General features: G+C 45.8%; 2 protein-coding genes and 1 pseudogene across 2 annotated transcripts; 2 read left to right on the top strand and 1 right to left on the bottom strand.

The window, feature by feature from the left end:
- The first annotated feature begins 11412 nt into the window (after positions 1–11412).
- LOC136537530 (uncharacterized) lies at positions 11413–14078 on the top strand. The gene is made up of 4 exons (XM_066529468.1): positions 11413–11977; positions 12094–13320; positions 13429–13547; positions 13647–14078. The coding sequence occupies exons 1-4, from the start codon at positions 11413–11415 to the stop codon at positions 14076–14078; spliced, it is 2343 nt and encodes a 780-aa protein (XP_066385565.1).
- A 1107-nt stretch (positions 14079–15185) lies between these two features.
- On the bottom strand, positions 15186–18006 carry LOC136535920 (probable ADP-ribosylation factor GTPase-activating protein AGD6). Its single transcript, XM_066528365.1, has 3 exons — positions 17098–18006; positions 16347–16436; positions 15186–15918 (listed from the first exon to the last, which is right to left on the bottom strand). Exons 1-3 carry the CDS (start codon positions 17893–17895, stop codon positions 15430–15432), a joined length of 1377 nt encoding a protein of 458 aa, XP_066384462.1. The 5' UTR covers positions 17896–18006; the 3' UTR covers positions 15186–15429.
- Positions 18007–18151: 145 nt separating this feature from the next.
- The window catches only part of LOC136535921 (polyadenylate-binding protein 7-like), a 43456-nt pseudogene continuing 38093 nt past the window's right edge, over positions 18152–23514 (top strand).

The following is a 23514-nucleotide window of genomic DNA, read 5'->3' as shown; positions in this document are numbered from 1 at the left end:
CCAGACCAGCAAAAACAGATTCGCTCTTTAGTCTCTCAAACACTCAAAACTCACATGGGTTGGCTTGAGCACTTATAGAACATTATCTATCAACATGATGCATCTCTCTTAATAGTACGACATTCCTATTAACTCAAATTTAGAAAAGTATAACAAATTTAAACCTTTTGAGTTGATCTCTTTCAACCGAAGTCGTGTATTCCAATCTTCATCAAGTGAGGGTGCCAACATGTCACTTTGATCTTTTTCACTTGAGCATAGCCATCTTAAGCACGTGACTTGATTCCATTCATCAAATTCTTGAATAATCCCAAATATATCAAGTCATTTCCATCAAGCACTCCAATAGTGATTTGATCCTTCACATTAACATGACCATCATAGCTTGATTAGTACCTCAACTAAATGCAATTACTTCATTCTTCACCCTAGCTAGGTTCTTCAGCCGTCAAGCCATCGCTTGCCCTTCACCCTTGCTTAGTACCTCGAAGCATTTCCTTGCTATCTTCACCATCTCAAGCCATCAAAGTCACATCTTGCGTTGAATCATCAATTCATTTGTATTATTATCTTTTTCATTTCAATTTAGCAAGCTTCAAATATGAGACCATTCCATACGCAATCCCTCATGTCTCATTAATTAATTCTTATGAGCTTGCTTTCACACAGTACATGGAAATCCCACAATAAATAAGTCTTTGCATAAATTCTATTTGCATTGTTGTCTTCTGCTTGAACTAGATTGTTTATACAACAACATATCATTTTGGTTTTCATTAAGTACCTGTGAGATAACCTATTACCTATCTACACTTAGCAAACAAGTTAGACCTTTAATCATATTGTTATTTAATCATCCAAAACCCACTAAAGGGCTAGATGCACTTTCAATCTCCCTCTTTTTGGTGATTGATGACAACTTGATTAAAGCTTACAAAAGAATATAAACATTTAAACTTTTGGGTTCAATGATTTATGAGAGGCTCCCCCTTAATATGTGCTTTTGATTAGAATTCATAAAATAACCTCAAATGTCAATTGCACATACTAAAACATATAGGAGACTCCCCCTAAATTATTGCATCCATGGGGTGCATGTGTGTGTGACAAAGTAAAACCGTGATGCATATGATAAGATATGTCACACAAGAATAAATATAAAGGCATCACATCAAGTATTTTCATTCTAGCATGCATAGTCCTTATGAAAATAAATATAACACATGTATGTCACACATAGCACTCATTACATATTTTCTCAAGTCCATAAGCCACTAATATATAAATAAAGATCATGTCTCAAGAGATACATAGATAAAGCATACGTAAGTCTCATCTCTCACATGATACAATCTATCTCAAACTCCAGATACATCAATGAAGCTTAGAAATTGAAATGAAGCTCAAGAAACTACAGCCTGCAGTACATATCTTTAGGTACAAAGATAAGCAAAAAAAGTCCTAAAGCTTTAATCAATCTCTCTCCCCCTTTGTCACATATCACCACAAAGGTCCAATAATGGCATACGAAGCATAAAAGGGGCTGCAAGCTGTATCTGATCTCTGACATCACTCATCGCCATCACCATTGCCCTCGTCGTCTGAGCGTGAAGCACCGGGTGGGCGAGAAGAACTCTATCCTAGAGCACCAAAACCCCCATAGAGATCTTAGCTACTAAAGTCATAGTCACTAGTAGAGTACTTGGGGTCACTATCGAAGATGTCCTGCTAGAAAGCAGAACCCATCTCCTCTCCCGCACTAGGGTGTGGTTGCTGCTGTGCCTGCTCCTGAGGCTACTCCTATAGAGGCTACTATCGCTAAAAGAACTTAGCAAACTATCTGTCATATCTAGCCTGCTGCTACTCCTTAGTCTCTGGCTCACTAGCTACTAAGACTGCTCCATCTGACAGAGGAGACCTAGGAGGATCAAGCTCAAGTTGGGTAGCCAACTACTTTAGAGTCCTAGTGTCCTTCCTCCTAGCCTCCCTCTCCTTTCTCTGCCTAGACTCAATGCCCCGCTGCCTAACCTAAATGTCCCAGCATATCCCAAAGATGGAACTGAAGAACTTACGGATAGGCGAGGGAGGACTGCCATGGCCTGAGGAAGAACGTGAGTGAGAACCATGTGGCAGAAGGGAAGCTACTCCTGCTAGTGCACCACCGGCAGGTGCATCTGCCATAGCTGCTGCTGCTGCTTCCCCTGGACCTACCGGAGGTATCCCTATCTCAGGCAAGTCTGCAACAATCTTCAAGGCCTTGTGAATCTTGTCATACTCGAATGTGTGCCCTATGACCTGCTCAATCATATACATGATATAAGGAGCAAATCCATAGCCCGAGGGGCCTCTCACCTACACTCCGGATCTCACACCAGATAAAGTCAAAAATGCTAAAGGGCCAAGCATCAGGTGCCATCCTATGGAGCAGGTTCTTGGAGTAATCTGTGATGTTTCCCTTATCTCTACCCTTGCAATCAATGGTCTTTCTAAACATCTTGTCTAGGTATCTATAAGTAGGGTGAAGACCTAGAACCTTGCCCACTGCTCCTCTCTCACCTCCTGGTGGGTACATGTAGGCCAGCTGCTCTAGAGAAAGTACCTGTTCTATGTGAATCTTATCCCTCTAGAGATCATCCTCTGAGAAGCCAAGCTAGGTGACGAATACATCATAATCAACACTATACCACTGGCCCTCAAGCATCTAGTGCATCCGCCTCTCGTCCTCCTCAACAAACAGAGTAGCATAAAACTGAGCTACCACCTCTATGTTCTAGTCATGCTGGAACTCCATGATCTCATAAACTCCTATGCACTGGCAAATGGCAATATCATGATCAACTAAGGCCTTCTACAACTCTCTAACATACTGCCAGTCTATCCACTGAGATTTGGCTACCACAGGGTTCCTGGTGAGAATCACATTGGAGTAGAAGTCCATGTGAAAGGCTATCTAGAAGCGGTGATCAAACTGAGCCTTAGGTAAGCCTATCAGATCTACTCTTCTCTCATCTCTAGCTTTCCTGGTCACGCCCTTTCCCCTATAGTCAACTCTGGAAACATAAGAGGGCACATTAGACAGACGTGTCTCAAGAAGACCATAATGCATACCCTGACTAGGCTAGTGCTGAAATGGAGGTACTAGCTCCTCCTCCTTAATCTCCTACTCTTCATCTGAGCTATCACCTTCTGAGCCTCTATCAATGCTCTTCCTCTTTCTATCTTCTCTAGGCTCTACTCTGAACTCATTAGTATCAGTGTCAGAAGAAGAGCTCCCTGACCCCTCTGCATACTGAGGTGCTGCACTAAAGGTAGCTCTAGTAGACCTCCTGCTGGTTGGTTCAAATCCAGGATGCATTTCCTGTCTTGCCTTCTTATATTTCTCTAGTGCTAGATCATGCCTATGCTTGGACCTAGGCTCCTATCTTCCACTCATGGCTGTTGTCCTATATCCAAATATTTACAAGAAATTTTAGATACATGCCCAAAACTTAATCTCAAATTGCAATCAGACGTAAAATCTTTTATCCATGGTTTTACAATCATCTTGACACTCCACTATCAATAGGTTTGCAAAATGTAGATACAAAAGAAGCTAAGCCTAATAAACAATTCTCAAATTGGATTGAATCAATGGGAAGCAGAGGTCCTGCTCTGCTAGGTCATACCAGACACGTCCGGTAGGCATACCGAACACATCCGGTATGCGCTCCCAGCAACCCTAACCAGGGTCCCTAGATTCAAACCATCATGGATCAATTCTAAACTTTGGACATTGCTTCTAGATCACCAATGTAGCATATTGACCGAAGGAATTTCAAAACCATGCTCTAACCACGTAGATCGGACGAGGTTCAGGATTAGGGTACCTTGAGAGAAGAGACAAGAAAGCGATGTGAAATCCAAATCCTCGGCCCTTCAACCTTGATGCAAGCCTTCTCTAGTGCAATTTCCCTCTCTCCCTTTTCTTGGTGAAATCCTCGATCTTCCTAGGAGAGGAGGAGGGCATCGGTTGGGTTGGTTGGAAAGAGACAAAATTGTCTTGGCCGAAAGGGTACGCTCTGTCTTATAGCCCCGCTCGTACCGGACATGTTTGGTATACGCGGGCTGACCCAAGTTATTCCAAAAGGTGTTTTCTCTCTTCCAATCCCCTTATATGTGATTTCTAAGTCCAAAAAGGTATATAATCTTGATCCAAACTGAGTATCATCACTTTTCTTATCCAATGCCATGAATTGATTTTCTCTTTTCCAAATATTTGGCATAAACATGATTTTGCTTACTTGAGAGAGATATAGAGAGACATAGTAGAATGTGGACTTAAGAAAGCCATGTCATGTGTAATTAGCCAATCAAACAATCAAGGAGAGCTATAATTATCACATGACAAGGCTAGGTCACAAAGACCAAGATTCAAATAGTTTTTCAAATTCACACCACCTACACATGCTAGTAATGAGTTTTGAAAAATATCTCTCCTATGTCACACAAATGCACATTCTAACATATAAATGGCCTTAGATGCACTTACAATGCATGTATATAAAAATATACCTTTGCCTTGAACCTACAATAATACCACTAAGAAGATACATAGCATGATAATCTTTATGTTGACCTTAATTGCCAAATAATCATGCTAGATACGAAATCAATTTTTCATCCAAAGGACTACAAAGCATGCTAGATAAATTTGTTAGTCCACAAGGTGCAAAATAGAAACTGAGCTCCCCCTAAATAAGTGCTTTAAGTAATTTGAATGACTTTTGTCTAGCACTTTATTTTATTAAGAATTTGGGAGTCAATCTTCTATTTTGAACCACAACCAAATAATTTGCCATATTTAAAGTTGAGTTTAAGGGATGCTCATAATCCACTTAGATTTGGTAAACCACAAGCTTCTGAGTAAGTTGAGGATATATGAAAAATATATGAATCAAAGACTCAGTTGTAATCTTATTAGTGTTCTGGTTCCTGTAATACCGGACATGTCCGGTAGGTATACCGGACACGTCTAGAATACGCATAATAGAAACACCTTTTTTCTATCCATGGCTATACCAGACATGTCCGATAGTAATACCGGACACGTCCGATAGGTCCAGGACAGAAATAATCAATTCTCTACTTGTGATTCTTCGTTTAGCTCTATTATTTATTGTATACCTGCAACTCAACAAATGAATTGCTCTACTAGAGAGCTATTAAAAGCATCATATGTCAAATATGATATTATTAAGTAAAACTAATTAGCCACTTTCAATTTTTCACAAAAATACCTATTTATGAGTCATTGAGCATAAAACAAATAAAGTGGCTATCCTATAAGGTTTAGGTACTTGTTACCAATGGTGAAGATGAAGTAAATGATATATTCATTAAATTATCTTTGGGTCAACCATATAAGAGATTATGATAAGAATTAGTTGATAGATTGAATGAGTATTATCAATTTGCTTGCTCAACCACTCCGAAGCCTTCATCTCATCACCAAGTACATACATCATTAACCTAAGCACACTTTGGTACTCAACTCTTGTTGGGTCCTTTTGAGTTAGTCAACAAGTGCTTAGGCACCCAAATGGCTTTAGCATTAGTTTATGGTGAACATATCACCTTGCTAGTGCTAACTTCATTTGTGGTCTTCCTAAGCATATCATTATAAACAAATATGTTCAACTTAGGTGTGTTATCATTTAGGCATTCATAGCTTAAATGCTCCTTTCTTCTACAAGCATAGCATATGCGACCTTTGTTTTCTCTATGCTTGTTTTGCTTGTATGGACATCTATCAACCTTGTGGCCCATCTCATTGCATCCATAGCATCTTCTTGTTTTAACTTGGACTTCCTTTCTTGCCTCTTTGTACATTGCACATTTCTTGGTAGGATGACCTAATTTCTTGCTTATGAGACAAGTGCTTTGTCCATCACTTTTCTTTTGGTTGGCCAACTTGTTTGAGGCCTTTTATTCGGCCACTTCACACTTGTCGGCCCAACTCTTATGTGGACACACGGCCCACTCATGTCCATATAATCCACAACCATAGCATAACCTTTTTCCATGTTTCTTGCTCTTGGTTGTGTTGGCCTTGCTTGAGATGTGATTCTTTTGTTAGGTTTTGGAGGAAGCAAGGTTTGAACCCTTCTCAAGCTTCTTCACCATGTTATCACGGTTATCTTGAGAAGGTTGTGCTTTCTCCTTACCCTTCAACCGAATCACATCTTTCTTTAATCTTTCCACCTCTTCTTTGAGCTCTATGTTTTCTATGAGATTTAGCTCAATCGAAGATTGGCTTGCTTGAGGAGCACATTCATTAGTACAAGAAATATTTAATTGAGATGATGTACTAGTGAGTGAATGTGTGAGAGGTTGAGAGAATTTTACCGATGTAATCACAACCTCATGAGCTACCTCAAGCATGATGCTTGATTCTACTACTTCCTCATGAGAGCACTTTAGATGAACATAGTTTGCTTGTAGCACATTATACTTGCTTGATAGTTCATCTAGCCTTGCCTTGAGCTCAAAGTTTTCCTTCTCTAGTTGTGAAACACTAGAAGAGGAGTTAGTAACTAAAGCATGCTCAATTGATAATTTTTCATACCTTTCACTTAGAGCCTTTAGTTCTTCTATCTTAGAGATGAGAAACAATTCTTGCTTTTGAAGTGATTGTTCTTGCTTCTCAATCTCTTCTTTAAGCTCATCATTCTTTTCAACTATCTTCATGATGATGAACTTGTCCTTGCGGTTGAGATGATCAAGGTTGTAGTTGTCTTCAACTTCAACATCACTCTCATCTTGATCATCTACTCATGCTTTCTCCTTTTCTTGATCTTTCTTGTTACTCTTCTTCTTGCTTTTCTTGGCCATGAGACACAAGTGATGAGTATCATGAGAAGATGATCAAGATGAGACAGGCTGCTCATCATCACAGATAGGCTGCTGTCCTGCTGCCATGGCCATACCGGACATGTCTGGTAGGTATACCGAACACGTTCGGTATGTGCAGGCAGACAGTATGTCATTCGTTGCTTGCACTTCTTGCTCCGGCTCGACGCTCTTAAGGTCTTGTGAGGCTTTTTCGCTGCATGAAGACACAATGAACATACTTTCTATTGACTCAATCTCAAGTGCATCATCATATTTGGATTTTCTATATAAATCAAAAAGTCTAGTCCAAATAAGATGAGCACTCTTCGGAGGTGGTTGTCCATTAAAGATTGCCTCATCTTGAACCTCTACACTTAATGTACTCAAAATGACATTAATAGCTTGAGCATTGAGTTGCACACATATCTCTTTCTCTTTCGACAAATTTTTGTAGTTGCTCCAATCAACTATAGGAAGAGGTATGCTTGTATCCATAATATGCTCAATAAGAAGACTAATATCCCTAAAAGTATTGAGTACATAAATTGACCAAGGTAGAAAGTTTGAACCATCATTTTAGAGAAGCACCGGCTCCAACTCGATAGGCGTCGACATCATTTTCTCATGGTTGTGAAGCTTTAGGTGAGAACATCGCTCTGATACCAATTGAAAGGACCTAGGATGCCATCTAGAGGGGGGGGGTGAATAGGCGTTTCTAAAAATTAACATCTTTAAATGTGAAAACAATGGAAACTCCAAATTAAGAGTAATACCACCCCTCACAAGTTAGCCACAACGTTAACAAGGTATAATGAATATATCTAGAAGCTACAACCCTGCAACACAAAGTTAGAACAAAGATCAAATAATATTTAGCCCTGAGCTCTAATATCGGACGTGTCCGGTATACACGATTTCTGCAGATTAGCCTCGAACTTGCTCTTTTCGATTTCCATCTTCAAACCAAACTGTAGACACCTACTAGAGATGACAATATACACAGAGAACCTGCACAAGAGCTGGAGCAACATAAATATCAAATGAAATACGAATTGAGACATGATATTTGTTTTACCGAAGTTCAGACTTGTTCGAGTCCTACTCTCCGTTGAGGGGGCTGCGGGCGACCCAGCGAAGGTCAACCCTATAGGGTACCACGAAGGTCACTCTAGCCGGAGTCTTTTCCAACTCCTTTTTCTCCTTTCACTAGTTGATTCTAAGGCGGCGAAATCGACCGTTACAAACTTTCCGAGGCATACCACAATCTCTCGGGTGCTCTTCGACGACGCCTAGCCGTCTAGGACCAAAGAGTCAAAGAGTAAAATGAAAATTACGAGATTGATAATATGCACAAGTGCTCAAGTGGGATTGCTCTCCTTTTGAATTTCACTCAACCCACAATTTGATTTGGTAAATTTGATCAATCACTCACTAAGAGAGGGTTAGGAGAGTTGGTAAGGCTCAAAACATGTATGTGTATCAGCAGAATCAGCAGCCTCTAAAGGTGGAGGCTTAGGGGTATTTATAGCCCCTTGAAAAACTAGCCGTTGCCATACCGAACACGTCCGGTATGACTTACACTGCCAACGGTAACTAAGTTACAGTGACAATGTGAGGCGTCGAAACTCCTAATGAATGCCGGAACTTCCGACTCATGTCAGAACTCCCGACACTCAAGGCATTTGAAAACTAGCCGTTGGCCTCTAGTCGTCCATACCGGACACGTCTGGTATGACTAGGGCAGTGAACCATCTAAGTCAGTTAAGCGCGAGACGTCGGAACTCCCGACCTATGCCGAAACTCCTGACCGTCGGAACTCCCGACTTACGTCGGAACTCTTGACGAACTAACCCGAGATCAACAATATTACCATTTCTGGGCAAATACCGGACACGTCCGGTATCAATATCGGACACGCCAGACCAGCAAAAACATATTCGCTCTTTAGTCTCTCAAACACTCAAAACTCATATGGGTTGGCTTGAGCACTTATGGAACATTATCTATCAATATGATGCATCTCTCTTAATAGTACGACATTCCTATTAACTCAAATTTAGAAAAGTATAACAAATTTAAATCTTTTGAGTTGATCTCTTTCAACCGAAGTCGTGTATTCCAATCTTCATCAAGTGAGGGTGCCAACATGTCACTTTGATCTTTTCACTTGAGCATAGCCATCTTGAGCATGTGACTTGATTCCATTCATTAAATTCTTGAATAATCCCAAATGTATCAAGTCACTTCCATCAAGCACTCCAATAGTGATTTGTTCCTTCACATTAACATGACCATCATAGCTTGATTAGTACCTCAACTAAATGCAATTACTTCCTTTTTCACCCTAGCTAGGTTCTTCAGCCGTTAAGCCGTCGCTTGCCCTTCACCCTTGCTTAGTACCTCAAAGCCTTTCCTTGCTATCTTCACCATCTTAAGCCATCAAGTCACATCTTGTGTTGAATCATCCATTCATTTGTATTGTTATCTTTTTTATTTTAATTTAGCAAACTTTAAATATAAGACCATTCCATATGCAATCCCTCATGTCTCATTAATTAATTCCCATGGAAATCCCACAATAAATAAGCATTTGCATGAATTCCATTTGCATTGTTGTCTTGTGCTTGAACTAGATTGTTTATATAACAACACATCATTTTGGCTTTTATTAAGTACCTGTGAGATAACCTATTACCTATCCACACTTAGCAAACGGGTTAGACCTTTAATCACATTGTCATTCAATCATCCAAAACTCACTAAAGGGCTAGATGCACTTTCAATAAGCCAGCTGAAGCTGATTTGTTGTGAGAGAAAAACATTGTTCCATGACTGATAAGTCAGGCTGATAAGCTCAAGCAAACAGGACAGTAATAAGGCTATCCAAAATACCTATCCAAATAGAGAATTTCCTCTTGTCCAATGTAATACATAGGCTGAAAACTACTGTTAATTGACCTAATTCTAGTTGTATTTAAGGGTTCTCGAGATGATCCTGTTTTTGCCCCTGCCAATAACCAGCCTGTTCGAGAGGCCGTATCGTATCGTGGATTATTTACTGCTGGCTGGTTTGGTGTGAGAGAAAAACACTATTCCCGGCTGGAAATTTACGATCGTTTACGAGCAAGCGAACATCGTGGGGAAATGAGGGGAAAAAACCCAACGTGTTCCCCGTAACATGCAGTAATGCACTGACCCACCGAGCATCTTGTGCATCTGACGAGAAGAAAAGAATTCCAGGCTAGTGCGGCTTCACATAGATAGGTCTAGAATACAAGTTGGCATATGCATGTGGACATGTGGTAGAACTAAGCAAGCTTGGGAATGATTCGTCTATTCGCTTGGCTTATAAGCCGTACTTTTTCAATGAACGAATAATATTTTTCTCTCACAACAAATCAGTATCAGCCAAACGAACAGGACAATTGTTATATCTGTAACAATGCTTTCGCATTCAGGTGCAGATGAGACCTCTCTTGTCTCCTATACTCTTCAGTGTTGTTGTACGCTGAAGTGTAGTACGTTGAAAAAAAAAGAACTAGAAGGGGAGGATGTACACGAACCGGATTCATGGCTCAAAGCATTTCCCTCCAGAGAAGGCCTAAGAGGTGATGTGACGATATATAATCTAATATAACTATGTAGGCATAGCTATATGTAGACATAGCTATATTAGATTATACTATGCCTACATAGTTACATTAGATAGGCCTCAGGTCTAACACAGCAGTTACAGGATAAGATAGCTGAAATCAAGGTTCAAAAAAATGTTATTAAACGCTGTTTAATCGAGTTTAGTCGCTGAACGGTGGCCCAACGTCTCGTTTAGGGGGTAGGCATTCAATTAGACGCTAGGCGGTCCTAGGCGCTCGTCTACACGCGTTGCAGTGAGTAAACGTCGCGGAATCGGAGAAAAAAACGTCGCTGGGCGGTGGAAATCGCGCGCAGAAGCGCGCGCGGGGGGCGGGAAGTCGTGCGCGCAAGGAAAGGAACGGGGGCAGGAAATCGCGCCCTTGCGCGCGGAAAAGAAGAGCGGCGGGCGCGAAATCACCTGCTAGCGGGCACGGAAAGGAACAGAGAGAGGCATCGGGGATCTGTGGCCGTCGCCCGCATCTCGGCTCTCGCGTGCCTCCTCCTCCCGCAGCCCCGCCTCCTGCCGGTGAGCTGCTGCCTCATCGCCGGTCCCAAGATTCGACACAGAGGCCGACGGACGCCCAGTCGCCAGTCCCGACACAGAGGCCATAGTTGCTGCGTTCCGCTTCTCCACTGTAGGAGCAGCCACGTAGGGGTCTCCACCGCCGGCACAGCCTCTGCTCCTTCTCTCCAGGTGCTCCATCGGTCTCTCCCATCTTCCCTTGCTATGTAGTCTACAATTTTGATTTGTGCATGTCAATCACTCAATTGATGAATTGGATTAGGGATTTAGGGTTAAGATTGAATGTGTATTAGTACATGTCTGCTCAGTAGCTCCTTAGTCCTTATGATGGGTTCATCTTTGGTCCTTATTATGCCTTCTAATCCTATTCTTGGATTGGGATTAGCATGGCAACATCCGAAGTTGCAGCTGCTGCTGGTACTGAGGCAGCGGCTCCAGAAGTCAATGAGGTTGACAACCACCTAAAGAGGAAATCATCTGATATAGGCTGGGAGTGGGGGCGTCTCTGTGATCCCAATGACAAGAACAGAGTCAAGTGTCTTTTTTGTGGCCAAGAGAGCACAGCAGGAATTTATCGCCTTAAGCAGCATCTTGCTCATGTTGGCACATCTATTGTGAAGTGCTCAAAAGTGAGTGAGGAAGTGAAGCAAAAGTGCAAGAGGAATCTTGATGAAACAGCAAAGAAGAAAAGAGATAAGCAGCAGCATGACAAAGAGGTTAGGGAGAATGTGCAGCTTTCAACAGCTGAACAGGAAGTGGTAGAAGTTGAGTCACTTGTTGGAAGCTCAAATACGCCTCGCAAGCTAGGACCCTTGGACAAATTTGCAAGACCGATTGATCCCAACTTAAGCAATGCCGAAGCTAAGAGGCAACAAAACATAAATGATGCACTTTGGAAAGAGAGAACACACAAAGTGCAGCAATATGTTGCTAGATGGGTGTATACACATGGTATGTTTTGTACTTCACACTAATTGATCATTCCTTATTGTTGCAACCTTCATAATTATTGTAATCCATTCATGATTAGTTGCTGGAATTTAATTTTGTACCAATCTATTCTGCAGCTATTCCATTCAATGCCTGTGATAATGATGAGTTTAGGGAAATGGTTGAAGCTATTGGGCAATTTGGTCCTGGTTTCTACCCTCCAACTCAGTATGATCTTCGGGGGAAATTATTGGAAGAGGAGCATGCAAGAACCAAGAGCTTGCTACAAGACCGTGAAGATGAGAAGATTAAGCATGGCTGCTCCATCATGACTGATGCTTGGACAGATATGAAGAGAAGAAGTATTATGAACCTGTGCACAAATACTAGTGAGGGAACAACTTTTATCAAGTCAAAGGAGATGTCAGATGTGTCACACACTAGTGAAGTTATATATGAGCTGGTTGATAAGGCAATTGAGGATGTTGGTGCTGAAAATGTGGTGCAAATTGTGACAGATAATGCTTCTAACAACATGGGAGCAAAGGCATTGCTGAGCCTTAAGAGACCAAACATATTTTGGACTTCTTGTGCAACTCATACTGTCAATTTGATGCTGCAAGGTATTGGCAACCTTCCAAAGTTCAAGAAAACAATTGATCTTGCGAAATCATTCACTATCTTTGTCTATGGTCACCACCGACCTTTGGCATGCTTAAGGTCCTTCACCTTGAAGAGAGAAATCATTAGGCCAGGGGTAACTAGATTTGCTACAGCCTATCTTACATTGCAAAGTATGATGGAAAAAAAAGATTGTCTGAGAAAGATGGTGGTTGATTCAAAGTGGTATGACTTACCTGATGTAAAGTCCAAGAAGGGCAAGGATGCTACAGCTACGGTGTTGAACATTAATTTTTGGAGAGATGTGTCCCTTTGTTTGAAGGTCTTTGAGCCCTTGGTGAAAGTGCTACGCTTAGTTGATGGGGATGTGAAGCCATCTATGGGTTATGTGTACGGAGAACTTCTCAAGGCAAAGAGGGAGATAAAGGAGGCATTTGGAAATGTGGAAAAGAACTACAAAGAAGTCATGGCTATTGTTGACAAGAAAATGAAGGGTAGGCTTGATTCTCCAACTCATGTGGCTGCATATATGCTGAATCCCTACTACAGTTATAGCAATGTAGCAATATTCTCTGATCCAACTGTGGTTGAAAAATTCATGCAATGTGTGGAAACCTTTTATTATGGTGATGATGATAAGGAATATAGGACTGTTAATGAGGACTTGGAGAAATTCCAAAAGAGACAAGGAAACTTCTCAAAAAAGATGGCAAAGAGCTGTGAACGCTTTGAGTTCAATCCGGGTAAGCTTTTGCATCAATTCTGTCCATATATTTCCTTCAATCAAATCTGTCCAGATTTTGTTGCAATCAATTCTACACATATTTGATATATTTCACTTCATTTTGTAGCATCTTGGTGGAGGCTTTATGGAGGTGGAACACCAGATTTGCAAAGAATGGCTATTAGAATCCTCTCATTGACTTCTAGCGCTTCTGGATGTGAAAGGAATTGGAGCACTTTTGAACAGGTCAGTTTGTAGTCTACCACTTGCTCTTTATTCCCAATTTGGTGTACAAGTGCTGATCAGCTGATGTGAATTCCATGGTTTTTGGTTTGTAATGTATAGCATCATACAAAGAGAAGGAATAGGTTGACAACAGAGCATCTCAACTCTCTAGTATTCATCCAATTCAATAATATGATGTCCAAGAAGGAGAAGATCGCTAGAAAGAGTAACTATGAAGTGCTTCTAAGTAAGGATGCTTCTGAAGCTCAAGGATTCTTCTTTGACGGCGGGGATGATCATGCATTGGTTGTGTTTAGAGATGAGGAAGATGAGGGAGAAATGCCGGGTACCGGGATACCATGGAGTGTCCTTGGAGAAGCAATGGGAACTAATGAACAGCTCCAACCTCGTAGGAGTGCAAGAGTGGCTAGAGAGGTGGATGAAGAAGAGTGGGAATCTGAATCGGATGATCCTGATTATCAAGATGACATTGACTATGAAGATGAGGAGGATGAAGAAGCAATTCTAAACTCCACCACATTTGCGGAGTAAGGAGATTGCATTATGGAAGCATGCTGCCAAGTTATCTAGATATTAATATCTAACTATTTATCTTGAATTTGTGTGTGGACCATAAGACCATTATTATGTGCTGTACTTCTATTTAATTTGTGGACCATTAAGGTAAGTGATGATCTGTTAGTGTTGTCTATATATTTTCCTGTGATCTTGTGACCTGTGCTGCTGATTGGCTGCTGCTCTGTTGTCTAGAAGCTTGGTTGTGCATGTACAATATTGAGCTGCCCCTCATAGATGAGTTTCTACTCTTTGCCTATCATTTGATTGTCTGGTTTTCAGATTATTAACTTGTCTCTCTTTCATGGTTAGCTGATGTTGGATGCAAGAAGCCAAGGAGGAGAGGAAATTATGTCAACAAGTGTGCAGAAAGAGCAAGATGTATGTTCATTACTCCAAGTTATTACTGAGTACTATTTAGTATTTATTATTTACTACTCATCTTGGTCTCAGCAGCACAAAAATATTAAAATAATTAAAAAACACACAAACGATTAATCACGTTTAATCTACGTTTAATCTTCCTAGGCGCTAGTCTGCCTAGCGCCTAGCGTTTTTTTGAACATTGGCTGAAATGGGCAATTATAATAATATACAGTAATAGGAATCAGCTGCAAGATACAGCTGACATCGATTCTGTTAGGAACGTCGAGGTAGAGGTTGGTACCATCCGGGCTTCTTCCTCCAAACAACCTCAGTTCCTCAACAGCACCAGTGGTCAGTGGATTCCAAAAGTAGAGGCACGTTATCCACTTCTTTTTTCATCCAAAACAGTGTTTTCTTCTCACAAATTTCAGCTCCTACCTGGAATCAACCACCCAAAGACCAACAATCAGGGGTCGTGTCTCATCAAAGGCTAGGAAAGTAGCCAATACGAGAGAAAGCACCCTAATTCAGTGCCTTATCAGTTGTTGAGTGGACACCATACTGCCTCCAAGTAAAGACACGATCAGAGAATTGTATATCCAGTTCACTGGGCGCTACTGTGGTACAAGCTTGCCACCAGTCCCCACAATACCCATCACTCCAAATTTCGGCAAGGCTCATGCCGGGTACAAAACCAACGAAAATCAATAAGGAATATGCTACAAAGTTGTGTAAATTACAGTTTCAAATCGACATTTCTTAGTCATTTGAGCAGTTTTGAATGGGCATTGACCACAGAAATATATCTCACTAGATATAATAACAGTTGTAGACATGGTACAAAACACAAACCCTTTCACCCGACGGTTTCAGTATCCCGAATAATACCAACCACTGGACCCTCACGTTTCCTGGCATGTAACAACTCTGAAAGTATAGCTCTATGGAAAAGAGACCGGTTTCAGCGGAAGCCGCCTTCCGTCCAAAATGTGCCACCGGATGTCCCGTTCTGGTTGCTCCCCTTGTTGGAGGTGCTGTGATTGTTGTAACTAGGACTATCAAAACCATCATCCTTCCCATCATCCCAGCCAGCCCAGGAGTCACTGCTCTGGTGCGGTTTCGCAGGCTCATCCTTCTTGCCTTGGTCGTCCCAATCATCCCAAGAACTGGAATTGTTGTTCTTTGATGAAGAATTTTGGGAGGAATTCCAACTATTGCCATTGGTCTCGTGCTCAAACCTTTGGTAAGGATCACTGTTCTGCTCGCTGCGTTGCCAATCCTCTCCCCAGCCGCTCATTCCTCCCTCCTTGGCATATTCCTCAACCTTTTGTGAGGCCAACGCCATAACTCCTCTCATGATCCCCCAGGTCCTGCTCCCAATCTCTGCAGTTTTATTGGCAACAACACTGACAGTTTCGTTCACCTTCTGGTCATAGCCCCCATCCCTCATCTGCATTCCAGACAAGCACAATCATCAGACAGAAAAAACAGTGATGTAAAACATGTGGATTACAAAAAAGTTCAACAAAAACACGCTTTGATGTAGTCTAACACCAACTAAGATTGTTGATCAAGAAGCAATGATGTGTGATAAGGTTTGTTCAATGAAATTCATGCTACAAAACGAAGAATGGATATTTAGTGTTGATAGATAGAAGAATATTGCATACAAATAAAATGCAGCATCCCTAAAATGTAACATAAAAACATTCCTGCACATGACTTCGTCCCAAAATGTAGTGTTGTTGCAATAAGATTCAAGCAAAGCTATATGAGCTCGGTGAACACCAAAGAGGGGTTCAAACTCCACAGCCAATGCATAACTAGACCCGGGAATCAATTGTTGCGCAGCAGAATAGGTAATCAAGTATTAGTCACCTTTGATTGGATTTCTTTTGTGCCGACTTGGACAACACTGGCAGCAGACTGGGCAGCAGATGCTGCAACTAATGAAAGGCGTCCAAATCCCTGAAAAAGGTGTTAAGTGTTATAGTAAGCAACTATATCAGACCAATAAACAATTACAAAACAAGGTATAATGCTGAAGTCACCACAGCTAACTCAATATTCACATGACCAAAGTAAGCTGAGGGCAATAATGCATCAACTGCTATTCAACTACAACATACTGGCTGAGCTCAAACACATGCCAACATGCATATCGAAACCTATTTTGCTTAAACAATTCAAACAAGTGGTGCTGGCCTTCTGTAAATATGTTGCAGGGGAGCTCAGTATGTTCCTGTACTACCCAGTAAATGGAATGAACAAAGCATCATCAGTCATCACTATGTTGAGGTGGTCAATAGGCTTCTAAAACTTGATTACAACACAATACTAACAAATTCCTTATGGTCAGCAACCCCAGATAGAGCAATTGATTTGTATGCAATGTAACAACAGTTGCAAGTTGTAAAATCCTCCATTTTTACTGCCGAATAGTAGTGAGGAATAAAATTCAGAGCCCTATCATTGTAGGGAAACATATACTCCATAGTAATTGTTTTTTTTTCCTACAAAATTGATGATATATTGTTATCCAATCAATGGAAAATATGCATCTTGTGATGAATAGCGTCTGAAGTGGACTTGTTCATTACAAGTAGCGATAGCTCAAAGATCCTTTTACCTGAGAGACGACCTGCAAGACATCGCCCTGGGCAGCACCGCCATTCCTGTTAGCCGACGGCGCTGGGCTGGATCCGAACCCAACGTACTTGCCGCCCTGGGCTGGCGGGATCCCCTCAGGCTTGGACTCGTTCTCCGCCATCCTCCTGGCGAAGAAGTCCTCCTTATTAGCCGCCGACGCCTCCAGCTGCTGCCTCGTGTACATGTCCTGCGTTGATTTGGACCTCGGCGGCTGCCTCCCTGACTGCGCCCCCGCGGCGGCGAATGATCCAACCGACTGATTCCGCCTCATGTCCGGCCGAAAATCGTCGTCCCAGTCGTCCCACCCGCCGCCGCCGCCGCCGCCGGAGGCGTCGGAGGTGTGCACGGGCGGCTTTCTAGCAGGGGCGGGCGCGCCAGATCCGGGCGTCTCCTTGACTACGGGCGGGTCGGTCCACGGCTTGCCCTCAGCGAGCGCGGCGATGCGGTCGCGGTAGGCGGCGGCGGCGTTGGAGTTGTACTTGGCGACGTGGGGCGTCTCCTTGGGGACGCCGCGCGCTGTGAGGAAGGCGTTGAGGCGGTCGTTGCCGCCGGTCTCCATCTTGCGGAGCTGCGCCTCGGTCCAGGAGTCCATGGTGACCGAGCGCACGAAGCTGATGTGCACGCCGAGGCCCCGGTGCTTGCCCGAGCACTCGAGGCACATGAACACCCCGTAGGAGACGCTCGCCCACTGCGGGTTCCGCTGCGCGCAGTCCACGCAGGTCTTGTTCCCCGTCTGCGCCTGCAGCTCCCGCAGCCGCCTCGCCGCCGTGGACGCCATCGCCGGATCGGATCTGCGCCTCCGGATCCGCGGCTGGGTGGGTGGCGCCGGGCTGGACGCGGAGGGGAAAGGGGGAGGACGGGGCAGAGAAGAGGAGTCGCCGACACGGGACGGGGGAGGAAAGGTCAAATACGGTGACGCGGACGCTTCTGCCCCTGGCTGCGCGTGGGCGGTGCTCAGGGCAGAGCCGTAATATCCCTCATCGCCAGAGGGCAGCGCCGGGACCCTGGCTGGTGGGGCGTGGCCAAACCGAACAGGGGCCCACTCCTGAGACCGACAATATGGGCCCAACGCGCAGGGAAGGAGAAGAGCGTGAGCCGTGAGGCGTTCGGGACACCGAGACGAGCGGGCGGCCAGCCAGGCGCGGACGGTTTCCCGTATCCGACGCGCTCCCCGCAGATTAAAAGGAGGCGGCGGCCCACCTGTGGCGTCTCTTGGCCCTCGTCCTCGCAGAAACCGTCGCGTCGCCGAAACCCTGACAGACTCTCGCCGGTTTCGCTTCCCCATCTTGCCGTAGCGCGCCCCTGGCCGGCTCCAGGTCTGTGCTGGGAGCTTTGATTATGCCGGCGTCGGAGATGGAAGCGCCTGCGTCCGCGCACGCCTCGGCGGCGACCGCTGATAGCCAGGAGGAGTCGGCGCCCGCGCCAGCTGCGGCGGCGGCGGCAAACGAGGAGGCGCAGCCGGCCGCAGCTGCGGTGCCCGCGCTGTACGGCGGCGATCTGCACGAGGACGTGGCGGAGGAGCACCTGTTCGACGCCTTCAGCAAGATCGGCACTGTCACGTCCGTGCGTGTCTGCCGCGACAACGCCACAAGCAGATCTCTCCGCTATGGATTCCTGAACTACTTCTCTCGGGCCGACGGTATGCTCGATCGATCGCGCTTGATCCGGGCGCGCGCACGCTGGTAGAGAACAGATCTTGATTCTAGGTTAAAATGGGTTTTAGTTCTAGTATTTTTTTTCCTGGAACCTTTAGTGTTGGTTGATGGTTTTAATCGGGACTAAAGGACTCTGTCCAATGGCTACTGCGTTAGACAAAGGTGGTAGGGACCTTTAGTTCTAGTTGTAACCACCAACCGGGACTAAAGATAAACTTTTACTCCTGGTTGATGGCTCCAACCGGAGTAAAAGTCTACTCTTGGCCGTAACTACGCCGGAGGTTAGAAAGTTACCTTTAGTTTCGATTGGAGCTACCAATCGAAACTAAATGTTCCCTTTATATCCTATCGTCTCCTTCTTACTCTCCGAGCCCGAGCTCTTCATATTTTGAAGCTCATTGTAGTAGTATTCTTGCTTCCTTCCTCTATTGTTCTTTCATTAATTCTTCGATTCCTTCGTCGATTCTTCAATTGTAAAGGTTATTTATCTCATACTCTCATTTTTTATTATTGGCTTATCTCATATTGTTCACTATATATATATATTGTTTTTATGGTGTATTTTTTTATTTGTAATCAATTTGAGCTCAAAATAACTTATAATTTAGAGATATAGATAATTTTATAGTTTCTTAATTTTATTTGTTTATAAAATGAGAAATTTATAGTGTATTAAAAAATAAGTATAGAGAGTAGATGACAACTGCTTCCGGGTCCTCGGTCTTTTATGGGTTTTTAAAGCGACTTAGGTCGGGCCTCCCTCTTATTTCATGCAGCAAGTGTCATGATTAGATGAAGATTGTGATAGAGTACCGACTGAAGAAGGAGGGTTCCAACAAGGATCGTATCTTCTACGAGTGTCCGAATCGCAATGCGAATTATTTTATCGTATTTTATGATTATGGTTAGTTTATACCTATTTTCATGATGGTTGTGATTAAAGTTCTAATTTTTTGTTTTAATTTCAGTGGGATGACAGTTGTCGGGTATCATAAAATGGGGTACCCCAAGCGTATACCAAAAGAGTCACTTAAATTCTATCGACAACAAAGCCAGAAGGTAAGCCATGGATTCATCACCGGCCCCGTCCGAGCCCGCCGGCTCTCCGCCTCGCCTGAAGCCTCGCATGGAAGGTCTCGACGCCCTGACGAATCTCCGCCTCGCGCGAGGCCTCTCGCGGAAGGTCTCGGCGAGGAGCCCAATCTCCGTCCCATCCGAGGCCCCGTGCGTACAGCCTCGAACGAGACAACGATTCTCTGTATCGCTCGAGGCCGGCTTGTTAATAGCCCGTTGCTCCCGCCTCGACCAGTCTTTCCGACAGCGTGTCATGTCCCATTAATGCGCCAATCACTCCCGCAATCTCAGCCGGACGACGGCTCGACACCACGGAGCGGCCGACGGGACATGGAGTCACATCAACGCCATACCGGCTAGGATAAGGCACGACGGGGATTACTGGCCACTGTGTTCTGGTGCTGTGCCCACGATCAGCTCTTGAACTGCACTGTGCCCCGTAACCCCTGCCCTGAAGACAACGCAGCATGGGAAGTCTGGTCTGGGTCATCATCGCCTCCGAATCAGCGTACAAGGTCGTCCGCCCCCTCCGAGCCTCGGCACCCTAAATCAGGGTCTCGGCTATCTCGGGATTCACGTCTACCGAGGCCCCCCACCACGGTTCGGCCTCGGCACCAACCGGGCCTCGGCTTTGCGCGCCGACAATCTACAGCGACCCACACATCGACCGTCGTGCCCGCTTCGAGGTAGCCCTGGAGCTCCCATGACGCACAGGATCGGATGTGACCAGCACGTCGCTCCAACGCTTCAAGGACAGACCACTCCGACGACCACGCCGCCACAGGAACAGGCTACAGGGCTCGAACACGCCGTCTCTGTTCGCACGACGTTGTATAGTTAGCACACGTACTATCCTTGTCCTCCCTTCAACTATAAAAGGAAAGGACTTGGGCCATTTCTAGGGGGAGAAGAGACAAGCACCCACCAAAAGCAACACTCTGTAACACGCATACTTCCCTACTGCCTGAGAGCAACGCCTCAAGCAGTCCTCATCACTCCACGCCGAGACCTAGGACTAGCTCCCTCTTTCACCCAGTTTGTAACCCCCTACTACAAGCATTTCAGTGCAAGGAATACAAGATCGATCTCTCAAACCAGATGTAGGGCACTAATTGCCCGAACCAGTATAAACCTTCTGTCTCTTTGCATCACCATCCAGGATCGGGAACACGCGGTACAAATTTACTAGTTGGTTAAGGATCCCCCAGTCCAAAACATCGATAGTTGGCGCGCCGGGTAGGGGCCTCTGCGTGTCAGCTTCGTCATCCCAACAAGTTTCAGATGGCAGACCCCATATGACCACTGCATCTCGGCACGGTGGTCTGGTTTGGGAACCTAGAGTTCATGTCTCTAGGGCATGAGTACAACATGTTACTCCTCACACCCCGAGCCCCGCCTACCGACGACGATGTCACGCACCGGCAGCCTAGGCGCAGGCGGTGCCTGGGCTGCCGCTCTCGCCACACTCGCCGAGCACGACATGAGCAGGATCACCCCGATGCTACACGAACCCAGGACGACACGCCGCGCTCCGCCGATATCCCGTGCCCAGCTGTGGGCACAGGGCCCTGGTTGGGGACCTGTCTGGCCTGAGCCTAGACAAGGGAGAGACGCCGATGGCATGCGGCACCGCCCCATCACCGAGCCCTGCTCCGCCACCCCCTGAGGCGTCGGCTCCGGCAAAGCGGAATCCGGCAATGGCACTATCTTCATACCCCTTCGGGTTGAGAAATGCCGCCGTCTCTTATGCTTACGCCTACGCTTCTGCTCATGCGGATCTCTCGGGGCGCTGCCAGCGCTTCGCTTTTGACTTCGACACCACCGCGTCGACCCACACCCACGCCAATTCCTTAGAGGAGGACGAGGCATGGGCCAGAGCGGATTTCTTCGACCTCCACGACTGCGAAACCATGCGTCGCTTCTTGGCCGCAAGTGACTATTGCTTTGGCTACTCTGATTCTGACGATGAAGGTACTTACGATCCCACTTGTGAGTGCTTCCACGTCGAACTTGGGATGGCAAGCACGGGCGACGAGGATGAGGGGGTAGGCAACCACACTCCGCTTCATCAGGGAACAGGCGATGCCACGCCTTCACGCATTGTCCCACTGGCAGCACAGAACGAGAACCTTGCCCTCGAACAATTTCGACGCCCAGACCTAGAGCAGCTCCGTGAGCTTCAAGCCAAGGTTGAGCAAGATTGACTCCTTCTACAACAGCTCTGAAACACTCTTGAGCAGGAGCAGCAGGGCCACGGTGACGGCGGAGGAGCCCGGCGACGGGCTCGCGACGTGCACCACCGCATCAACGACGACGAAGGGGACGATCGTCCCCTGACCTTCAATCGCGCTAGCCAGAATGTCGCGGCTACGGCGATGCTAGTGCGCGCGATGCCCAAGCCCTCCACCATGGAAGGGCGACGGGTTCACGGCGAGCTCTGGGATCTCGAAACCGCCGCGGTGCAGCAGGCCGAGAGTTCCACCTCCTGGCGGCGCGGAGCCGTCTCGGACCTCCCCTCAGCACCGCATCGACAAGATAGGGAGGCCTCGGTTTGTCCCGAGCCCGCTCGGGCGCCGACAATCAATAGGGTCCCCTCGGTCCGCGACTGCCTCGACAACCGACGCGAGGCGCAGGGCGACCATGAGGTGGTCGGCCGACGACGGCGCCACAACAGTGAGGGGCCCACTCGAGGCTACCATCCGCATCGAGGCAGCCGTTATGACAGTGAGGAAGACCACAGTTCTTCTCTTGAACCACCTGGCCCTCGGGTCTTCAGCAGAGCCATCCGCAATGCTCAGTTTCTAGCCCAGTTTCGCCAGCCAGCCAACCTCACAAAGTATAGTGGCGAGACCAACCCCAAGCTTTGGCTTACCGATTACCGCCTGGCTTGTCAGCTAGGCGGTGCGGATGATGACCTGCTCATTATTCGTAACCTCCCCTTACTCTTGTCAGACTCAGCGCGAACCTGGCTCGAGCACCTTCCTCCCTCTTAGATCCACGACTAGCGCGACTTGGTTAGGATCTTCGTCGGGAATTTCCAAGGCATATACGTGCGCCCTGGAAACTCCTGGGACCTTAAGAGTTGTCGCCAGAAACCAGACGAGTCTCTCTAAGACTTCATTCGGTGCTTCTCTAAACAGTGCACCGAGTTGCCCAGCATCGGCGATTCAGAGATTGTCTAGGCTTTCCTCTCCGGCACCACCTGCCGAGACTTGGTTCGAGAGTTAGGCCGAAACGTGCCGCGCTCGGCTGCCGCGCTCCTCTACATCGCCACCAACTTTGCCTCGGGCGAAGAGGCTATAGGGGCCATCTTTCTCGAGAACAACGCCAAGGGGAAGCGGAGGGATGAGGCCCCCGAGGCCTCGGTTCCCCACCTCCCCAAAAGAAAGAAAAAGGGTCGCCAGGGGAAGCAGGCCGTCCTTAAGGCCGATCTGGTCGTGGCCGCAGAATGCAAGAATCCCCGAGGCCCCAGGGGCCCTAGGCCCTTCGACGACATGCTTAAGAAACCCTGCCCTTACCACCAGGGCCTGGTAAAGCACGCCCTCGAGGATTGCTCCATGCTACGGCGTTACTACGCCAGGCTCGGACTCCCCGACGATGACGCTAGGCAGAAAGGCGCCGGCAACCGGGACGATGACAAGGACGACGGGTTCCCCGAGGTGCACAAC

Source organism: Miscanthus floridulus, chromosome 2 (assembly GCF_019320115.1).
Source record: "Miscanthus floridulus cultivar M001 chromosome 2, ASM1932011v1, whole genome shotgun sequence".
In the NCBI taxonomy this organism is placed as follows: Eukaryota; Viridiplantae; Streptophyta; class Magnoliopsida; order Poales; family Poaceae; genus Miscanthus; species Miscanthus floridulus.
Note: the sequence above shows the minus strand (reverse complement) of the source record. Positions and strands in the feature narration are given on the sequence as shown.

Coding starts and splice junctions, on each gene's coding strand:
- LOC136537530 (XM_066529468.1), top strand. CDS start 11,413: ATGGCAACATCCGAAGTTGCAGCTGCTGCTGGTACTGAGGCAGCGGCT. Junction 11,978..12,093: donor TAGATGGGTGTATACACATG/GTATGTTTTGTA, acceptor TCTATTCTGCAG/CTATTCCATTCAATGCCTGT. Junction 13,548..13,646: donor ATTGGAGCACTTTTGAACAG/GTCAGTTTGTAG, acceptor TGTAATGTATAG/CATCATACAAAGAGAAGGAA.
- LOC136535920 (XM_066528365.1), bottom strand. CDS start 17,895: ATGGCGTCCACGGCGGCGAGGCGGCTGCGGGAGCTGCAGGCGCAGACG. Junction 16,437..17,097: donor TCTTGCAGGTCGTCTCTCAG/GTAAAAGGATCT, acceptor CACCTTTTTCAG/GGATTTGGACGCCTTTCATT. Junction 15,919..16,346: donor CAAAAGAAATCCAATCAAAG/GTGACTAATACT, acceptor TCTGGAATGCAG/ATGAGGGATGGGGGCTATGA.